General features: G+C 39.8%; 1 protein-coding gene across 1 annotated transcript in view; it reads right to left on the bottom strand.

Moving 5' to 3' along the window:
* Nucleotides 1-20,303, bottom strand: part of TYR (tyrosinase) — a 61,873-nt gene that overhangs the window by 29,402 nt on the left and 12,168 nt on the right. Inside the window, exons 2-3 of the mRNA XM_080375148.1 lie at nucleotides 14,961-15,177; nucleotides 6,996-7,143 (exon numbers count right to left, since the gene is read on the bottom strand). Of these exons, the coding sequence (XP_080231274.1) occupies nucleotides 6,996-7,143; nucleotides 14,961-15,177 (365 nt within the window). The remainder of the gene's footprint in view (nucleotides 1-6,995; nucleotides 7,144-14,960; nucleotides 15,178-20,303) is intronic.

Below are 20,303 nucleotides of genomic sequence, written 5' to 3'. Positions count from 1 at the left end.
CATCCCACCACTCCAATGTCTGCCACACCATGAACTCAGTTCTTTTTTTTTTTTTTCCTTCCTGCAATAACACTTTATAATCCAGACGTTTAATTCTAAAAGGCAACCTAGAGGTTATGAACATGTATCCTGAGTAAGAAATGACTGTAACACCCACCAGCTTCCATGAGATTTCACCCAGCTGTCAGATATCAAAGGATATATCAACAAAGTGCAAAAGCTTTTAGGAGGTAAGGTAGTATTTGGGAGCATTAGGGGCTGTCCTGCCAAACACCATCTCAGCTCTGTTCTGGAAATGGTGCAAAACATCCCTAGGCCAGGAGGAAATTCCAGGGGCTTCGCTCATAAAAGCTGTACTTGCTTACCCCTGGGCACAGCAGTAGCTCAGTGATGTCCATGGTTTCACTGAGTGGAAGAACTTTAACTGTGTTTCACCTTTGTACCAGGGGCAATTGTGGAGGTGACTTTACCTCACCTGCTGCCTTTACACAGGTGTTTGGGAGGATACAGTGCTGGGCACAGATTGTAAGATCCTGAGCTGACACAATACAGAATTACTGTGGGTTATACTCTTACTGTGGGAGGAGGTATATTGCTAATTGCAACCTCCTGAACTACCTTTGTCTAACAGATTTCACGTGGCTCCAAGCCATGGTGCATTCGGCTCCAGAAAAATATAGCTTTTAGGCTGTGTCATCATTTTTTTGCAAACAGAAAGCAGTAAGAGTCTTGCTGTGCCCATATCAAGGAAGAAAATTAATCATGCACTTAATGTTTTTGCAGTGATTCCTCCATTTTTACACCGCTTTATTATTAGTTGATATATCATTTTATTACAATCTGCATCTCAGCTGTGTTTAAGTCACTTGTTTTGTTGTCTCTAAGTTTCCATACACCAAATGTGGAAAATAATTCCTTGGGCTCATGCTTTCTCTGTGTTTTCTCCCATTGGAGACAGTGCAGGATAAGGAATGACTGTTATTTCATGTATTAAACAAGTCTGGAAACCTAGTATTGCCTTACAAGAATTTATAATGTTTCTTTTTGAATATTTTATCTCCAAATGTTCCAAATTCTTGAAGCAAATAGTTCTTAACTGCTAAAAAAAGTTCTTGTTTCCTGTCAACATTTCAAAACAAGAGAACAACTTGGTTTTTCTCGTGCCATTTTTTGGTTTAAAAAAACTGAGATGACATTTAAAGAGAAAATGAAAATGTTCTGTTTCAAAAACAGAGTAAAAATAAGAAGCTTTTATTTTGACATCTCCTGGGAGTGAAAATCAAATTTCCTCTTGTTAAAGTATTTTCCAACAAAATCATTTTTGACATAATGTTAAGGGTGGGGTTTTTTTGGTTTGTTTTTGGTTTTTTGGGGGTTTTTTTTGAGTGAAAGAAGGGACTGGCATGAAAGTGAGTATATGAAGTCCACAGGTACTGAAAGTGTCCATACAGTTGGCTTAGAGAATGGGACATTGGTGGCATGAAAATTAGGATGTGTAGATTTTGGGTTCTAATATATTCTTTAACAGATTGCTCCATACATGTTTTCCAATTTAACACTTTACTGATAAGCAATGTGATAAAGAACATTTTATTGTTAGATCTTCAGATAAGCCAGAGTCTGGCATTTCCTAAAGCTCCCAGCTCCATCCTGCCACTGAAGCAGAAGAGGTTATTTTAGCATCCTGCAGAGGAGTCCATGGCAGCTGATGTTGCTGAACAGCATGAAGACATTTGCCTTGATTAGGCAGAATCTGTGACATTTTCACTGGGCTCTGAAGCTGATGCGTAGGAGAGTTTCTTCCGCACCTGCTTGGAAGTATGCATGTATGAAAAGTATCTGTAAATGAGAGTGTGTCCATTCCCTATGTGACTTTATGCTTGATTTGGATTACTTTTAGCAGAGTGCATGTACACACACACAAATACACATGCACACATCCCCAGCCCTGGAGGTTTTGTCTCTTTGCTGCAAGAATTTAGTCCTGTGTGATAGCAAGCAAAAGAGTAACTGAAGCAACAAGATCAGCGTAGGGTTGTCTGACTGTCTGATGCCGTTGGCATGTCAGATGATTGCAAGTAAAGCAGTTGCTATCACCTGTGGCTTTAATATCTAAGACTCACAGTCAGAGGCTAAGAATATGACAGGCACTGCACAGACCAGCACAATTAGGCAATCCCTTAATGCCAGAGATTATAATGTACACACAGGACAAGGGACAACAGAGAGATACAAACAGATGGGAAGAGAAGTAGGCAAACATATAGTGGGATGGCAATAGTCCACCCACTAAGTGAAGGTTTCGGTTTACTGTTTTTTGTAAGTGTCATGTTGAAGGGAAGAACAGTGACTGAATCTGTGGATGTGTAGGGTGAACAATGCCCAGCTAGGAGGAGTACGGAGGGACTTGTGTGAATGCCAAACAGATGTACGATAGAGATACATATAATGAACTTATTGGAGGGGTGAGTGAGTTCCTTAAGAATGAATAAGGAATGACTTGGGGATGGGCAGTGAACAGCCTTGAAAACAGAGACCAGCAGTTCATCTGATGTGACAGAGAACAAAGGAATTGGAGGAGGGTATGAACAGAGAGGAATACCTGGGCAGAGCATTGGGTTAATGGAATGACAGTTGCAGCACTATTCTGAGCTGTGTGGTTCTCATGAAGGCTGGAGAAAAAGGTCCTGTAGTGGTGACATCACCACAACTGACAACCTGGCTCTAGCTGTACACGTATTCTAACAAGACCAGACTTTAGAAATGCAAGAGATTGAAATCCTACACCCTATGGTATGTCTTTAGAAAATTGGTTCTAAATTAGAATCACAGAATCAACTAACTGTTTAGGTTGGAAAAGACCTTAGGATCACTGAATCCAGCCATTAACCCAGGACTGCCAAGTCCAGCACTAAACCATGTCCCTAAGCACCACAGCTACATGTGTTTTAAAAACCTCCAGGGATGGTGACTCAACCACTTCCCTCAACAGCCTCTTCCAATTCTTGACAACACTTTCAGGGAAGAAATTTTTCCTAATATCCAATCTAAATCTCCCCTGGTGCAACTTGAAGCCATTTCTTCTTGTCCTATCCCTTGTTACCTGGGAGAAGAGACCGACCCCCACCTGCCCACAGCCTCCTGCCAGGCAGCTGTAGAGAGCGATAAGGTCCCCCCTCAGCCCCCTCCTCTCCAGGCTGAGCACCCCCAGTTCCCTCAGCTGCTCCTCATCCTGTACAGGTATAATGTAGTATGGAGATATTTAATGGCAGCTTATTTTCCTGACTGCTATTTAGTTTTTCTTGCAGTTTGCAAGGGGAATTGTTGGAGTGCGATGTGGAAGTCAAAAAGAGGAGATGTACAGAAGAAATAAGAAGAAAGATGGAAGAAACATTCAAGGGACAGAAGTGCAGGGAGAACAGATGAAGGCACTATGAGGTTATAGGCATGGAGGGTCTGAAAGAGTCAGGACAGAGGAAGGAGTTCCTTTTCAAAGCACAGAAAACACCCTAGTGAGTTCAAGTGGGATTGTGGGCCCTTGCTTTCACTGCTTGTGCAGCTGCTCCTTCCAGCTTGAGTGGGTTGACTCCTCCCTTGTTATTCCCTTGTGCTGACTGTAGAGCATATCTGAATAGCAAAGAGATTTGCAATTAAAAGAAATACTTCAGAGAGCTAAAAAAGCTCTCATATTTGCTGAATGTGTATTTTGTTGCATAATTTTTTTTTTGAGCCACTCAATTAGTAATTAATAATTTTCAAGTGTGGTCACCTGCTTTTACCAAACACCGAGGTCTTCTAGCTAGCAAGTAAGAAGGCAAGGAGCCTGATTTATCATTGCTAAGAAAGTTGTTGCCTCGGTACTTTCATACTTCTGCACTGCTGAAAGGAAATTACCTTAAAAAAAACACAAAAAAACATTTGTAAGCAAATGCTTTGCTTTTCACCTGAAAAATCTCAACTGTACTGCTGCTCTGTCCATCCTTTCCCCATTTTGTGCATCAGCCCCAGGAGGAAAAGCTGGAGGATAACAGATCGGAGGCTGACTGTTGCTTGGTTTGGAAAGCAGTTCCTAACATTTGGCTCACACCTGTCAGCAAACTCCGTATACACTTGTTTATCCTCCTCTGTACCATATGTTTCTATGTAAAATCAGTTCCAATGATCTATTGCCTTACTTCTATCACTCCTATTATGGTCGTAACTGAGCATTTGACAGTCGTTAATGCATTTACCCTGACAGTGTCCGTGTTACGTAGGCATCTAATATCACCCACTTTACAGATGGGTTAGCTGAAGCTCAGATCAACAGCTCCTCAGAAGTCTTGTTGAAATCAACGGGAAGGAAACACATCTCCAGGAGGTGTGCATTTGGGAGAGCAAACTACATGCTCTGTTTCACCCAAGGAACTGGCAGTGGAGTGAGGCGTCCCTCTTTTGGGTCTTCCTTGGATGCTCAAAGCACTGGACCATTCTTGGTTTCATGACACACAGCTGTTCCCTGCCTTTGCAAGAACCAGCAGACCTGTGGTGCTTGTGTCCAGTCTTTTTACAGCCTTTGCCAGTAAACCCCCGTCTCACAACTCTCCGTGTCTTCTGCCAAGGCCTGGAAGAGATGCTGTCCTTGCAGAAAATGTAGTTAAAAAGTTAGTTTAAAGCCCTTTGGCCCAAGATAGTGATAGCAATCAGCTCAAAAGTGTTCTGCTCAAATGAGAAAAGTTGATAAGGACCAAAAATAATTATAATTAAAAAAATTGTTTCTGCTGCTGTGGAGACTATTTCTCCTGTTTCCTCTATTCTTTGTGTTCTTGCTTGCCTCAGAAAAGAACTTCTCAGCCCTTCAGATTTAAAGTCTATGTAGGAGAGGAACGGGGTTTTTTTAAATGTACTGTATGTACCTATCAGTCACTTATTAATTATAAGTAAAAGCATGATTAATCTGTCATGGATAAGGCTGCTAAGTAACCCTGATCATGCTAATGCATTTCTGTCACTTATACAAAAGGCAGCATTATCATCAGTTTTTACATCTGTGTGTACTAAAGCCCATACACACAGCAGCTGCAGAGCACTGGCAATATCCTTTCTGCCAACAGATGGGATGAGGTTGCATCATGGATATCTGTATTGCCCCCACAGTGCCTGTGCAGTGATTTATTTCCACAACAGTAGTAGGATTTAATGATGTTATCTTTCACAAATAGTTTTGCCTTCTAAAATGGATAGTAACTACAGTTATGAGAAGTGTTTCCAGGGGTTCGTCATGACTGTGACTGAAATTCCTCTGTGGGAGGGGTCACCATGAAGACCAAGGTGCTACTTAAGCCCTGCAATGAGTGGGAGCTAGGAGATGAGTAGGTCTTATAGAAGTGTGAATGTCTTAAGAAAAATGTTTCTTTTGATATGGTGGAGCTTTTAATGCTTTCTCTTCTGCGTTCCTTTTCTCTGAATATTCAATTGATCCATTTTTTCATAGCCTAGATATTGGAAAGCTAATTTCCAGGCACCAAACTCAAAATTTGTAACCACACCTGAAACCTTGTGCATCCATCCTGTCAAACAGTGCATGGGTGGATATGCTATATTGCAGCTAAACGATACTGTTTAATGTTTAAAAAGTTATGAAGAAAAGCTTTTCAAAGAAAAGAGTTTCAAAACTGACACCCCCAGAAGGCTAATTATACCCTACGGTATTAGGATCAGAAGACAGGTGGATCACCCTTTGAAGGAACCATTCCATGGATGGCTGGGTGAACTGCTTAGACTTGATGCGCCCTATTTCTGTATGGGTAAAGTATGAAGAATACAACCATTAGGCTCATTAAATGGATAAACTGAGAAGAAAAAGCCTGACTTCAAATTTATCTTTTTACACCTACTAGCTTTTTGGTTAAATAAGGTAAAGTTTTATATAAGAGTTTCAGTGTGAACTGCGTGAAACTGGAAAACTTCACTGCAAGATGATGCCTGCAAGTAGCAATCTGCACCCCTCCTGTGCTGCATGCCTTAGTGACCCAAAATCATTTTGGTTTTCATCCGAATAAGTGCCTTGCTGCTGCAGGCAGAGTCTCAGCCAGCAGGTTTCTGAGCATACAAACTTATGAGAGAGTCCCAAAAGTTTGTACAGGGTAATATTTTGTTTGTTCTAAGCATTGCATTAGCTAAGTCACAGTCAGTACATGGTGGGAAAGTAGGGGAAGATTGGTAAGAATATATAAATTGCTCCAGAATGGGTATTGTTTGTGTGGTTTTACATTCCTTTGCTTAGCTAACTTCCTTTTTATTGCTCTTTAGTCACCACAGTGGTGTAATACAGTCTATAGTAAATTCTTTGTAGCCATTTGCATGTGTTATAGTGACACAGAAGTTTTTAAGGTCACGAGTAAATCTTGGAATTCTGTCCTTAACAGCAATTTCACTCTTCTCTTGCAAAACCATTTCCCCCTACTCTTTCTTATTAATAAACATTATAGCCTTCTGTTTGCTTTCATTCTCTGCAGCTGTACTCTTTTATCAAGAGACAGTCACAATTTTGTTTGTCACACTGAAATACATTTTTTTTCTTCTTTATTTATGAATAGCATGCTTGGATTTTCCTTATGGAATAGAAATTAAAACAGCACTGACATTTAGAATGTAAGGGAATTGCTCCAACTGATTATCGTCGTGTTAAAATGAGTCACACACTTTTAGTCCAAACTTCCTGACATACACATCCATATATATTAATCACTATGACATCACTGAAGAACTATTTTTACTTTGGTAATAAAAGCTGAATGCATTTGTCAACTTGTCAAATTATATTTCATCCAGTGAACATACCGACAGGTTAGGAAAGACAGTTGCTCTCGAATAACAGCAAAGCTCAGTTCTACATGTCTGAAAATACTGTGCATGTAAAGGCATGTGAAGTATTTGCAGTTTTGAAATATAGGTGAAAAGCACACTGTAAAAACACAGAATAAATTAGGTTTACTAAGAAGAATTAAACTCACCTGTCAACAAAAGCATGGTGTAGTACAAAGATAGGATCATTTGCAGAGCCTTGTACTTGGGACATGGAGCCATTCATGTAGATGTGAAGTGCATTATGCAAACCACTTTGAGATATGTTTGATATTGCAGTCTGTGGATCAGCAAAGCCTGTATATTCAAGAAGAAATCATATGCTGATATGACAATGCGTATAATTCTTTTTCCAGTAAGCCTGAAGATCAAAGTACCTACTTTCACTTCATTTGCATTCAGTTTTTTAGACAAGGGCTTAAGAAAACATGTAAAGGAGTGCTAATATATTTCAAAGGCATAGCAAAGATGAAATGACAATAAGCTAAATTAAAACTTCTGCCATGTAGCTAATGCAGCATGTCAGCAAATGTACTGCTTAATTGCTTTATATTTTTAAATTTCTTTGTCCATTGTGTCTGACTGCTAAAAGGCAACATAATCCCTGCAGACATTTTTGTGTGTACATTTATTTATGTTGAAAAAATGTATTCATTTTATTTTCCTTTTTGATCTCTATACTTATAGGTTCCTAAGATAAAACAGGCTCAGTCATTTAATATTGTTTGTCTCTATAGAACACAGAATTGCGGAATCACAGAGTGGGCAGAGTTGGAAGCGACCTCTGGAGATCATTGATGTAGGAAATTTCTGTGAATATTAACTAAAAATTAGCTATCTGTACATCATTCTGAAGCAACTCTTTCACTTAAATCCAGCTAAAATCCAGCTAAAATTCAGCTAAAATCCAGCTGCATTTTAAGTATGTTTAAGGAAAGATAAACTTTATGCAGAGTCCAGGCAGGAGGCTAGATGATTTATATCAGACTCGGGATACTTCTTAAAATTTAATGCATTGCAAACACTCGATCTAATAATTCATAAAAAATATACAGAATACTTATCCTGGCTCTGGAGAACTTCTCATGGAACATCTGCTCATGAGCAATTTATCTTAATGATCAAAAAGTCTGTAACTGGAACAGCTTTAGCAACCCCACCCTCCACCTCCCAGTTAACTGGGGCACATTCAGTCAGTGTCAAAAGTGACATCATGTTTAACCATGCACATGAGAAGTTCTAATACCTAATTTCTTGCTAAGGCAAGTCCATATACATTGTAAAGTTAGCAGGAAGAAACCCACAATGCAATGTCACTTTATTAGCCAGGGTCATATTATTTTCTCTCAGACTTCTCAAAAGGCTTCGCTATAATCAGCTATTCAGAATGACACGCTATGAAACGGGGTAGAGCCAATTAAAAAGAACAGGTGAAAGAATAAGAATTTTTTTGAGTATGGGAAGCTTTGCTGAGGTGGATGTAGTAAAATCACCACTGCAGTAAATGTGAGGCTACAGCTCTAATAGCGCAGTGTGCTGAAATAAGACCTCCCTGTGTCTAGGTAAGGGGAACTCCACCACCTTCACGTGCCTTGCCCTGTGCTCTGCCCTCCTCTCCCACGCATTGGCTGCAACTCGTCAGTCCTTCTGTGAACTGATGTAACTCACTAGTCTGGCAGTAAACTGCCCTGGAGTACGGGATGTCAGGTTTTTTCCAGGCTACTAAGATACACTATCCCGCGTAAGGGTACGATGAGAACCAGTGTTGGTAAAAAAAGAGGAGGAAGAGCAACTGGCTGTTGGAGACTGCGTAGAGAAGCAGGACTGTCCCTGAGGGTGGTGAGCTGTTAAATCATCTGGCCAGTATAGGAAGCTGTAGCATTCTGACATCCTTTTAAACCCTCGTTTAATTAGAGTGCATTAGAAATAGCCATTAGGACATACATCACTGAAGGGAATGGAATTTTTACCAGTGATTTCAATAAGAGAAAAATCGCCTTTTAAAGAGATCATAAACCTGATTCTGCTTCTTCTTGTGGTGTTGCAAATTAGCAACGGTAATCAGTGTATTTGAATTAGCTTCACTGGAGCCAGGCCAAATTAAATCAGGTAGGGATTTAGCCCAGAGTTTATTATAGGAGGAGCTAACGGTGCCACACAAAATTAAGGCTGCCTGACAGTTTTTAGGATGAGATATAGGTGGCTCTCACTGAACATGCAGTTAGGTCACATGCACGTCTTTTAATGGAGTATTTAATTATATTAACTGTGGATTTTGCAATCTAATAAGGGAGACCACTTAAGTCCATGTACAATCAGTGAAGTGCACAGCTTTATGTATTGAAAATTGGTAGTTTTTTCCTCAGTTGCTCATCTGCCACTGGTTCAAGTGCTGTAAGTATGCTTAGCAGAAGGTATGCAGAGCTCAGAGAGCATTAGCATTGCTCAGTGCTACAGGAATGGAGGAACCATTCCAACAATCCTATCTCCTCTGATGATCTTAGTAGACTGCTTAACAACTGTGGCATCCTTAATATCCCTAAGAAAGAAGGACATTGAGGTGCATGTTCAGGGCAGGGCAACTGAGCTGGGGAAGGGTCTGGAGCACAAGTCTGATGGGGAGCAGCTGAGGGAACTGGGGGTGCTCAGCCTGGAGAGGAGGGGGCTGAGGGGGGACCTTATCGCTCTCTACAGCTGCCTGACAGGAGGCTGTAGGCAGGTGGGGGTCGGTCTCTTCTCCCAGGTAACAAGGGATAGGACAAGAAGAAATGGCTTCAAGTTGCACCAGGGGAGATTTAGATTGGATATTAGGAAAAATTTCTTCCCTGAAAGTGTTGTCAAGAATTGGAAGAGGCTGTTGAGGGAAGTGGTTGAGTCACCATCCCTGGAGGTTTTTAAAATACATGTAGCTGTGGTGCTTAGGGACATGGTTTAGTGCTGGACTTGGCAGTCCTGGGTTAATGGCTGGATTCAGTGATCCTAAGGTCCTTTCCAACCTAGGGGATTCTATAATTCTATGTCTGAACTGAACTGGCTGATCTAGTTACTTCCACTCTCCCTGATGATGATTTTTTCTTTAATAAGGATTTCACATTTTAGAGAAGTTCAAGTCAGATGCACATAAAATAGAAAGCAAAATATAGATATAAGAATTTTAAGGCCATACCCTTGCTAGTCTTTGAAGTCAGTGATGTTCTTCTGGTTAATATTCGTGGAGTTTTTCTGCCATTGGCTATCTCACAGAATCTTTTTCAGGGTTAAATCTTACATATTTTCTAAAACTATGTTATTACCATAACCTCTCTAGAGTGAGGTAGCTGCAGAATTTGGCCTAGGGGGCTGTAGTAAATGAAAGTTTGGGATTATCTGATTTATTCCATGTCATCATCTCAGGCTTTTTTTATAAAATATCTCTTGTAGAGCTTCACTGTGGTCTGGGCTGAATAGTCTTTCTTGTTCTTTAGTAATGGCCATCTGCAACTTGACAGCACTTTCTCAATGTGCATCTAAATTTTACCCAGAGGTTGAGGTTTGATCTGGTTAAAGAATGTTGGCTGTAGGCTAAAACTTTTTTTAATTAGAAGGGGTTTTTTTGGCAAACTCCATTTTGAGAAACCATTTTTCATTAGCTATATGGATCCCAAAATACAGAGAGAACTTTTCCAGATTAAAATCTCTTATTTGAGAAAAAAGAGAAAGTGTCCTATCAAAATGAAATTAGATTTTGAAATGTTTGATGGTTTATTCTATTATTTCATGACAGAACAGTGGCAACAATACATAAGTGTGACAGACAGTGGAATGCTGTGACATGGCTTGACTTGATACTGTGTGTCATCAGTTAATTCATGAATAATGAAAATTATATAGTTTTAGAATTTTTTTAATGTTCTTTTGTCACTTTGTGCAAACCTTAGAAGACACTGATCTTCAGTTGAAGTTGCCATGAATAAAATAATTTAAAATGTGGAATTTGCTCATAAATAAAAAGAAATTTAAATTTTTCAGCCATCTCTTATTCTTAGGAGCTGGCATTCAAGATGTTACACCAAAACTGAACTGCATAAAGAAGAAACAACTATTTCCTTTGCAGTCACCTAATCCATTTCTGATCTCACCTGATGCTTATAAATGAGACTGATTTTCTGTTCTCTTCTTGTATCCATGAAGAATCCAGTGAAGTCAGTGGTGTTCCACAGTTAGGGTCATGATTCAACAAATCGTATTTAAAATAATTGCTTCTACTTCAAGGGACAATGTGCAAACTGCTTTTAACCTGTTGTTTTTCAGGCAAAGCTGAAGCTGGCCTGTCCCAGAGTAAGAAGGCAACTCATGTGCTCAGCCTCAGGGGGGTGTTTTATTGAACGTGATCAACCTTTGCTGTTTATGGCTGTTGTGGTTATTCTTCAGTGACGTAATTTCTGACTCTATAACAGCATTTTCTATTAGTCAAAGAGATTCATCCTCTGTTTTTGGCATCTGCTCATAATGATACTGGTATCTATCCCTTTGAAGAGTAAAACGATGTTGTCTTTGTTCCAGTGCACTCAAGCACAGAAGAGCATAAAATTTTGCCCAGAAGGAGTTCTTCTATGTGATCAGTTCTTCTAAGAGATGACAGATGTTTGCCATTATAGAACTAAAACTGAGAAGTAAATCTCACATCAGTGTAAATTAGGAGCCACTCAATGGTTCTGGTCATCTTTTGTAAATCTAGAGTAACTCCAGTAAAGTTAATGGACTTACTTTGGATCTAAAAGAGATTAGAATTTGACCTTAGGTCTATTGGCACAAAGTTACGTAAACAAGTACAGAAGGATTTAAAAGCTTTTTGCTTAGAAAAAAAAGTAAATGTTAGGAACTATAGAGTGTTAGCAAGTTTGTAGGAATGCCGTCACACAGAAGTGGGTACTGGCACAATAAATCCAAGCTGGCAATTTAAGCTTGGCCTCTGTACAAAGAAAAAAAAACAACAAACCACCAAACAAAAAAAAAACCCCTAAGCAGGCCATTTGTAAGAAAGAAGCTAATACAATATGGGATTTTTTGGCAGTAAAACTTGTTTAAAAACTTTCCACCATCTTTTTCAACATTAGCCATGTATTCTTGGCTTTGAATTACAGTTCACTATCTTGTTAGCTAAATAAGTTAGTTGACAGAAAAGTTTGTGGTCCTGTAGTGTAAAGCTGAGTGTTGAAATAATTCAGATTAAAAAATAAAATATCCTAAAAAAACCAAACCCCCAAAAGTGCCTCAGAATAACACTGTGTCTGATGGAATAAGCTCCATTGCCATAGTAATACAGGTAAATGCCTGTTGAGCCACATCTGGCTTGCATTCAGAGAGACCCATCACCAAAAAAACTGCCTTATCGTGGAATGCTGTGGACACAGTTTCATTTCAGTGATCTCTGGCTCTAATTAAATATTCTTATGGAAAGAAAGGTAACATCACTCTGTTGACTTTTGCTCTCTTCCATAGCAGCTCCTGAGCACTGTAAATCTTATTTAGCTAGGTTATACCAGTTAGACAACAATACAGGATCTGGTAATTGCACTGGGAGTTGGACTATGAGCAAACATGATCGCTTTCTTAACAGGATTTCCCCTAAAATAGAGAGATTCTAATGTATGACTGTCCTGTTTTTTTGATTTCATGTCTACAGAGCTTCTGAGGAAGGGACACTCATTGCCTTAGTTTTACCCTACAATTTTTCCTCACTGTGCTACAGCTTCCCAGGCTTCTTCTGCATGGATCCTAGGACTTGCAAATGTCCACTTTCACTGCCATGAGAAAAGGAGCTACTCAATCTCTTTTCTTCCCATTTAGGATCACATAGGAGGGATCCTACAGACACTCTGAAAGGGCTAGGGTGCATGTCAGGGAGGGCACACCTGGATGGATTTATAAAACAGGCATGTTCTGCCCCTGCACTGAGCTAACTTGATGCATCCAGAGGCCATGCGGCACTGTGACCAAGATAATATATGCTGCTTCTGTAGCCACCTAAGCTTTGTGTCTTCAGAATTGTACCTGACTTGCATACATCCTGAAGGACATGTAGGTTTCCCCCAGTCTATTAGAAGAACTATCTAAATCACATGAAAACCATTAGAACCTATTGGTGGCAACCGTGAGATGTCTTGTGTGGCATGTGGAGGGCTCCAAATGACCACAGTGGTGAGCTAGAGCTTCATAACCTCATTTAGGAGGAAGATGAACACTCTTCTTCTTCTGAAGGGCTGTTACACAGAACAAAAGAACTCACTTGGAGGAAAATTTGATCCAGCAGAGCTCTTTTCAGAGTGACATTACCATTATTCAGATTAAAGCATGACCCTTTTCAAGTGTGATTGACAGATGACAGTATGATATTAACAAAGACCAGCTGTGACTGTGCTTGCTAGCCATGAAATTAACGTGACAGACAGCGATGCAGAAAAGGTTTGATAGATTGATCAGACAAAACACTGATTCTGATTTTGAAGTTAAAATAAATTCTTCCAGGCTTTTTGAGACCTCTAAGTGCTTTTTCCATTGTGCATTCTGTTGAACATCTATATTGTTGCCCTTTTTTCAAATAGCTGCTGTTATTTTCAGTTTCAAGAAAATGTATCCATTTGTATCGAAGGGGTGTACTTGATCCGTGGCTCTGTTTATCTGCCGGTTCAGACTTAACATTGACAAAGAGCAGGTTTTGCCCTTTTTCTGCCAGTACTCACAGAATGATTGTTATTTAATGAGCAGCCGTGATATTGAAATTTAGGCTTTGTAAGTGAGCGGTCCATTTTGACTCTCCTTCCCAGTAAACCTGTACATGGCTCTGTGCAACTTCCATAGACTGTGCCTTTGGTTTTGATTACAATACCAGCAGCATGATAGTAGACCCTCATTATTTCATGACTTGTTTACTTAAATTCCCTTTTCTCTACTCCTCCTATTCCACCCTTTGCATATATTCACATGCTTTGTGAAGGAAAATGTGAACAAACCTCTACTCAATTATGTCACCTTTTTCTTTCCCATACTTCATGTGGTTTCTGTTTTCAAGAGAAAGAAAGCACAGCTATGTTCAGAGCTGGAGTCATTTCACGTCTGGATTCTCTGTTGGCTTCAGCATACAAATTCCACATTTTTGACTGTTTTTAGAGCAGAAACTTGTTCACTTCACACATACACACACACCCTACACCCCACACACACACCAAGAAAGTTTTATGGCATTCCACACTGCATTAAGAGTAATATTGAACATATTAAAAGCTTTGCTTTCTCATCTTCGCACCAGCTCCTCTATTGCATTGGTTTGGCCCTTGCATAGTTCCTTGCAAACAAACATCTCTGGGACATCAAAAGTAGATCACATTTGTTTCTGCTGATATATGAAACTCTGGAAATATTTATTGATAAGTATATAATGTGCTATCCTTGTTTATTAGTAATTTGGCAAGATTCAAAAGAGATCAGGTAGGCAGATAATTAAGAATAACTCCTCCTTTTAGCAAAGAACCCTTGCAAATTAGGAACATTCAGAACAGGTTGGGTAGTTAGATAATTAAGATAAATAGCTAAATTATTTTGCAAATGATACTAAGGGTCATATACTAAGGTAGAACTTGATCCCTAATCCTTGAAGTTTGGGGAGAAGTCTGCTATGGAGTTCACAGTGGCAGGATGCAGACGTAACATGGCAACTGGCAGCACCCTCTTTCACCCTTGTTGTCCAGCCTGGCCTCTGGAAGACAGTGGATTCCAGGGAAAACCTGTGACCCACATGGACATGGTTATGATCCTGTGTAAATAGATTATTAGATGTTCTCCTTTTATGCAGTGCTGAATTTCTTTGCTGTGTCTGGTGCTGACTATAGCAAGAGACAATATCTCCTAACAGAGGGATTTAAGGTCTGTTCTAGTCTATAGTTTCTATTTTCTTATCAAATGCCTTTAGCATGGTTCTTTCTGTCTGTTGTTATTCCAGGAGTAAGCATAACTTTTTCTTTCTTTTTGAGTGGTGCTTCATGGAATCAGCTCTAACTGCCCAGAGTTTAAAGACTCTGACCTCAGAGAGAAACAATTTACAGATAGGAATGGCATAAAAGAATAAAACATGTTACCTTCCAAAGTGTTTCGGAAACTGTAATTGGCCATTTTATCCATGGATCCAGATTCATACTGAGTCAGGGACAGGCAAAATTCAACTTCAGCTGAGGATGGGAGCCTTGGCGTCCTTGATTTATCGTTGTTCCCAGGATTTCGTAGTATAGGCCCCTCACTTGTGGCATTGCATAAGGCCTGTTGGCTGTTGTACTCTTCAGACCGAGTACAGATTACCTGTATAAACACTTTCTATTAGCAGAGTTGCAATTGTAAAAAATAAAAGCAAACAAAAGAGGTACCTTGATCAATATTTTTTTTTAAAGGAGCAAAGAGAATGTACAATGTGATGTTTGTTGCAAGAACATCTATTTTTTTTTTAATTTTATATGTATGATTTTAACATAAGCTGGGTTGTTTCATAGAAGACACCCCTCTACTACAGTTCACATTTTGAAAGAATATACTAGTCTGTATGTGAAATTACCCATGTGGACTGAGGCATCAGTTCTCATTTATGCCCTTGAAAACTCACGGAGGCTAAATTCAGTGTTACCTACGAATGCAGCAGGACACAAATGGAGTTAGATCTGCTACTGCAGTCGCTAAATGGAAGCTTTTTGGCTTCAGCAGACTACTGAACAAAACCATAATAATCAGATTTTTCTCCCCACACAGTAAGAAAGGGAATTGTTGACTTGGAATATGAAAAAACGCCACCTTTATTCTGAAAATATCTGTCTGTGCTTTGTTAGAATAAAAGGACACTTAGTTTCACCATGTTTTGATGATGTTTTATGTACAAAATGGGAAAAGGCATTCCTTACTTCCCAGGAATGTTGCAGGGGTGAACATATATCACCAACTGAGATACCATAGTAATGGGTATTGGGAAAGGACCTTAAAGAGAGAGATGGATACAGATATTAAATACTGTCAGAATCCAGCATAATTTATAAAAATGTTCTGGGTTCAGAGGCGAAGTCTAGTTAACATGGCATAACAAGTCATTATTTGTTAGATGATCTGTAGAAGCTGCCAGTCCAGTCTGAGATTCCTGGAAGAACAAGGTAGTCCAATATAGCTTTGAATCATAGCTAATTTTGACTGAGTCAAACTCCTTTACATTTGCTGTGGGTTAAAAGTGCCTACATAGACTGTATGTCACTAAGGCCCTGCTCGATATCTTTTTAAACCACAGTAACTTATGTTTTACCTAAGGATGTGGGTCTTCTGGTGACCATGAGCTTTTATAGTAGCTTTCACTGCATTCACTGCTTGGCCAGAGAAGTGATCGCAATGAGAGGGAGGATTTTTGCATGTTCGGGTACAAAAACCTACAGGGAGTCAGTGCAAGTGCAAACTCATATTTCTACTTTATATTCAAGAACTTGCCTAACATGGAGGATGGAGAAAAATATAACGACACAACGACAAGCAGAAGATCGGACTAGAGGGTTTGGTGGGTATGTGTAGTGGTATGGTTGATGGGTCTATGAAAGTGAAACAGAACAACCATTGTTCAGAACTCCCAGAAGACATTTTGTATCTCTTTCACCTGAATCTGAGGCTCTGAACCAAAACTGCTGTCTATTGGTTTGCTTTTTTTTTCTGAAAAACCCACCGAAACAAAATTCCAAATCACCAGAGATCCCTTCAAAATATAAGACTCTGTGGTTAGCAGAGAATCGACGTAGTTAATGTGAACTTTGTGTGGAGAAAGTCTCATTATTGAGCGAGACATCATAGCGGAAAAAACACATAACACTAAAGCTCCCAGACTTCTTTCACCCTGGAGGTGTGTTTCTAGTTCATGGATTGTATCAATGAACAAAAAGGTGAATGAAAGCCATCATCTGTTCTGTGAATGGGGTGGAAGAACACGAGATTCTCTGTTAGTGAAGGAAGTGAGTGGGAGATTCATTTCACCAGTGCTAGTGGTGTACCCATTGCCAGACTGAAGCAACACTTTAGGATGACCTCTGCAATCAATAGAGAGAGAGGCATCTCCTGAGTGTGATTCAGCCCTCCTAAGCCAGATGTCTGGTAGGTAAGATATACTTACCTCTAGGGGTGCCTAACTCTCTCCATTGACTAAGTCAGTGAAATAAAATGTGTAAAAAATCAATGCAGAAACTGTCTCTGGACTGCAGTTAGCAAGGGAAGCAAAATTAAGAGTGTTCGACTTAATGTTCTGCTTCTGCGTTAGGACAGGATGGATCACACCCTGGAGGCACTGATGTGCCTCTGAAGTGACTGAAGACAGAGCCAAAGGCAAGTTGCTCTGCTGCCTAACGAACTTTTGAATGAGTGGAAGGAGATGAGATGAAATCTTTTCTAAGTCATTCGACCACAAATTCACAGAAAACATATGATGGAGCTGGTGATATAACCTAGATTCTTAAGAATCTGGAATTCTTAAATGATAAGTTTCTTATGAATATGAATCTCATGAATAAATCATTCTCATCTTTTTTTGAGGAAGTAAGAAAGCTTATCAGAGAAATTTATCCTTAGAGGCTGCTCTATTAGCTGAAATCTGCCCTAGTTTGTTGAAACTACTAAGGTGCCTTTGGAGGTTGCAGGTAGTTGTCCAGCAGTTTCCTGTGCACATTCCCCCCAGAAGCTCACCAAGTGGGTCAGGACTGTGCCTCTAAGAAGTCTCTTCTAAGAATCCCCACTGAGAAAGGAGAAGTAATGACAGGGAGAAACCTGTGGTTATAGCTATGGTACTTTTTTTTATGACTGGTTTGTGTTACTGAGGGAGTTTATTCCCATTAGAAGAAAAATAAAGGGATGATTCAGGAGATGGTCTAGTAATATCGCTTATAAAAATGCACAGTCCTATGTCGCTAGAAGTTCATCAGTGAAGAAGGCAAGTGTGTCTTGGCTGGCGGAGCTCAATACATTTCCCAGTTGGCATTTGGCTCAGAAACTACATACACGTGGATTTTCTGCTTAGCTCTGTTCCCTGTGGACTTTAGCTAGGTCCATATCTTCCTCTGACTTCTCTGCCCTGCCATCTCCTATCTTTTAATCATCTCCCTACTGCCCTGGGGATATATCCAGAGCCATTTATTGTGTCTTAAAGAAGAATAACGTTCCCTTCAAAGCTGGCTTTTCAGACAGGGAATCTTCAAGCATGAAGTCTCAAATATATCTAAACAGAGGAACATTTCCCCTTTGTTCTGTTGATCCATTTTGGTGCGATGTAATGCATCTGTTAATGTTATGAGGCTTATAAACAGTTAGAGTGCTAAATTTTTGTTTTCCATGTGTGTCTCTGTGTAGCCCTCACTAACTATCTGACTAATCAAATCCATGCTAAACAGAAGATGGATGTTATAAGGCATTTGGTAACTCATGGTCAAAAAATGCCAACATAGGAGGCAGGAACGAAAATACTTGTCAGTGACTTTCTGCTATTTTTTCTGAACTAAAACTTAAGGTCTGGCCATAAAATTAACCAGGATGTTTTTCCAGAAAGGTGTAACTTAGGTAATATAAATTATGGGTGTATCCTGAAACTATAATTTGCTGTTCTGTCAATATGAAGTGTAAGTGGTAATGGGGCATAGGTCAGTCAAATGGTTCATTCTAGATGCAATCTGCATAAAGCACACACAAAACGGGTCACATCATTGCAACCTTTTCATTCATCGGGGGTACTTTCTACTAGAAACACGCAGTTTTAAAACATGGGTTTTTTTGTTCCTTTTCAGAACAAATTTCTCAGTTCACCCCGGACAAAGCTTCATATTCAACCTGCAGTGAGTGCCTGCTCTTCTGCATGCTTAAATTCACTGGCTCCAGCGAAATTTTAGGAAGATACTCTGAGGAAAAGCTTATGTAAGTAGTTAGCAGAGCAAATGCCAGTAGATGGCAGTCCAGAATGTGCAGCATCACCCCGGGCCATGTAGCACACAGCAAAAGAATCCCTCCATGCACTGCAGCTGAGATATTTAGCACAGCTTTTTGTATAATTTCTTAACAAACAGACTGTAAATGCACAGAAGCGTTGTTGCTGTCTCGCACTTTTTCACAAATGGGAAACCCTTTTGTCTTTTAGTTCGCAACTGCTTGTGCAGAGCAGCCCCTGTGCTTAAATAAAGTGAACTGCATTGCAGGAGTCTTCAGCAGTGTTCAGTCCTTTGTCTGCTATTTTTAAATTCAAAGCTTTGGGAGTTTTGATGACAAATTCTTCGTGGTTTTTTTGTACTTATTAGATTTGAGCTCACAGGGCCATGCAATACAGCTAATATATACCTGAACCCTTGGAAAAAGGTATTTTCTAGGGTAATGAAAAAGCTGCTCACATAGAAAGTGATCTAAAGTTTGTTGGGGAAATATGGCCACTCAAAGGGTTAATCCACCTTTCTGCTTCCTTTAGAGCTTGTCCCTTGCTCTGCTTCTCTTCTGAGACCACTGAGCAGAAGTCTGCCCACATCCAGAAACTATCAGCATGTTTTCATGGTGTTATGCTCCAGGTTAAAATAGCTTAAAAGAACCATTTCAGACTACAGCCAGGGCAACTACATGACTTGCTTGTCTGTGGCCCCTAACCCAGCTCTCCTAAGGTTGTAATGTGGACATTTCATGGCCCTCCTTGACACACCCACATGTCCCTCTTGGTCCTACATGAGGTCTAGACTCCTGAACTGGAGTATTGGCTCCCGTTATGTGGCCAAAAGGGATTTTCCACTGATTTGTTGCCTTTCTCTGTCCTTCTCCATTTATTCTCACATCTTTGCTTGGGAATAGCATTAAAGTGCAACCCTCACACTGGATTTAAAACATTTGGCAATTGTAAAGAGGTTTAACTTTTAGGGTTTGGGCTGCATTAGGACCTGGCATAATCTAATCCTAATTAAGTAGCATCCAGAAACCCTTTACTCACCAAACTGGGAAAATGCAAGGAAATCCCCAAATAACCTGCAACAGAACAAACTGTACTTTGGAAGCTTGCTTTTATAGGCAGAACTTTAAAAGGTGATGTATCTATAGCAGACCAAAAAGTTTTTAAGAGACTGTGGATATTTACATCTGTTTCTTCACGTACTGCTGAATATTAGCAGGGATTGAAAGGTAAAACAGGAAAAGGACTGAATGAAAAGAAGAAAATTTGGAAAGCAAAGCTTCAAATAAATTGTAAGAAACATCTTTGTGCAAGATAAGGTCATTAATTATCTTTCTGACCCTTACAGCGTATGCATTAACTGGATGAGCTGTGAAACTCAGGCTAAAAGGGAATGAGACAAACATGAAGTGACAGCACTGAAACAAACCCAGGGCCTTCAAGGTATTTTCTCAGCCTTTAGTAAAAGCTGGCTGAGTTTCATCTCTTTGCTCAGAGGCAGCCCAGA

The sequence above is a fragment of the Falco punctatus genome (genome assembly GCF_963210335.1).
Source record: "Falco punctatus genome assembly, chromosome: 2".
NCBI lineage: Eukaryota > Metazoa > Chordata > Aves > Falconiformes > Falconidae > Falco > Falco punctatus.
Note: the sequence above shows the minus strand (reverse complement) of the source record. Positions and strands in the feature narration are given on the sequence as shown.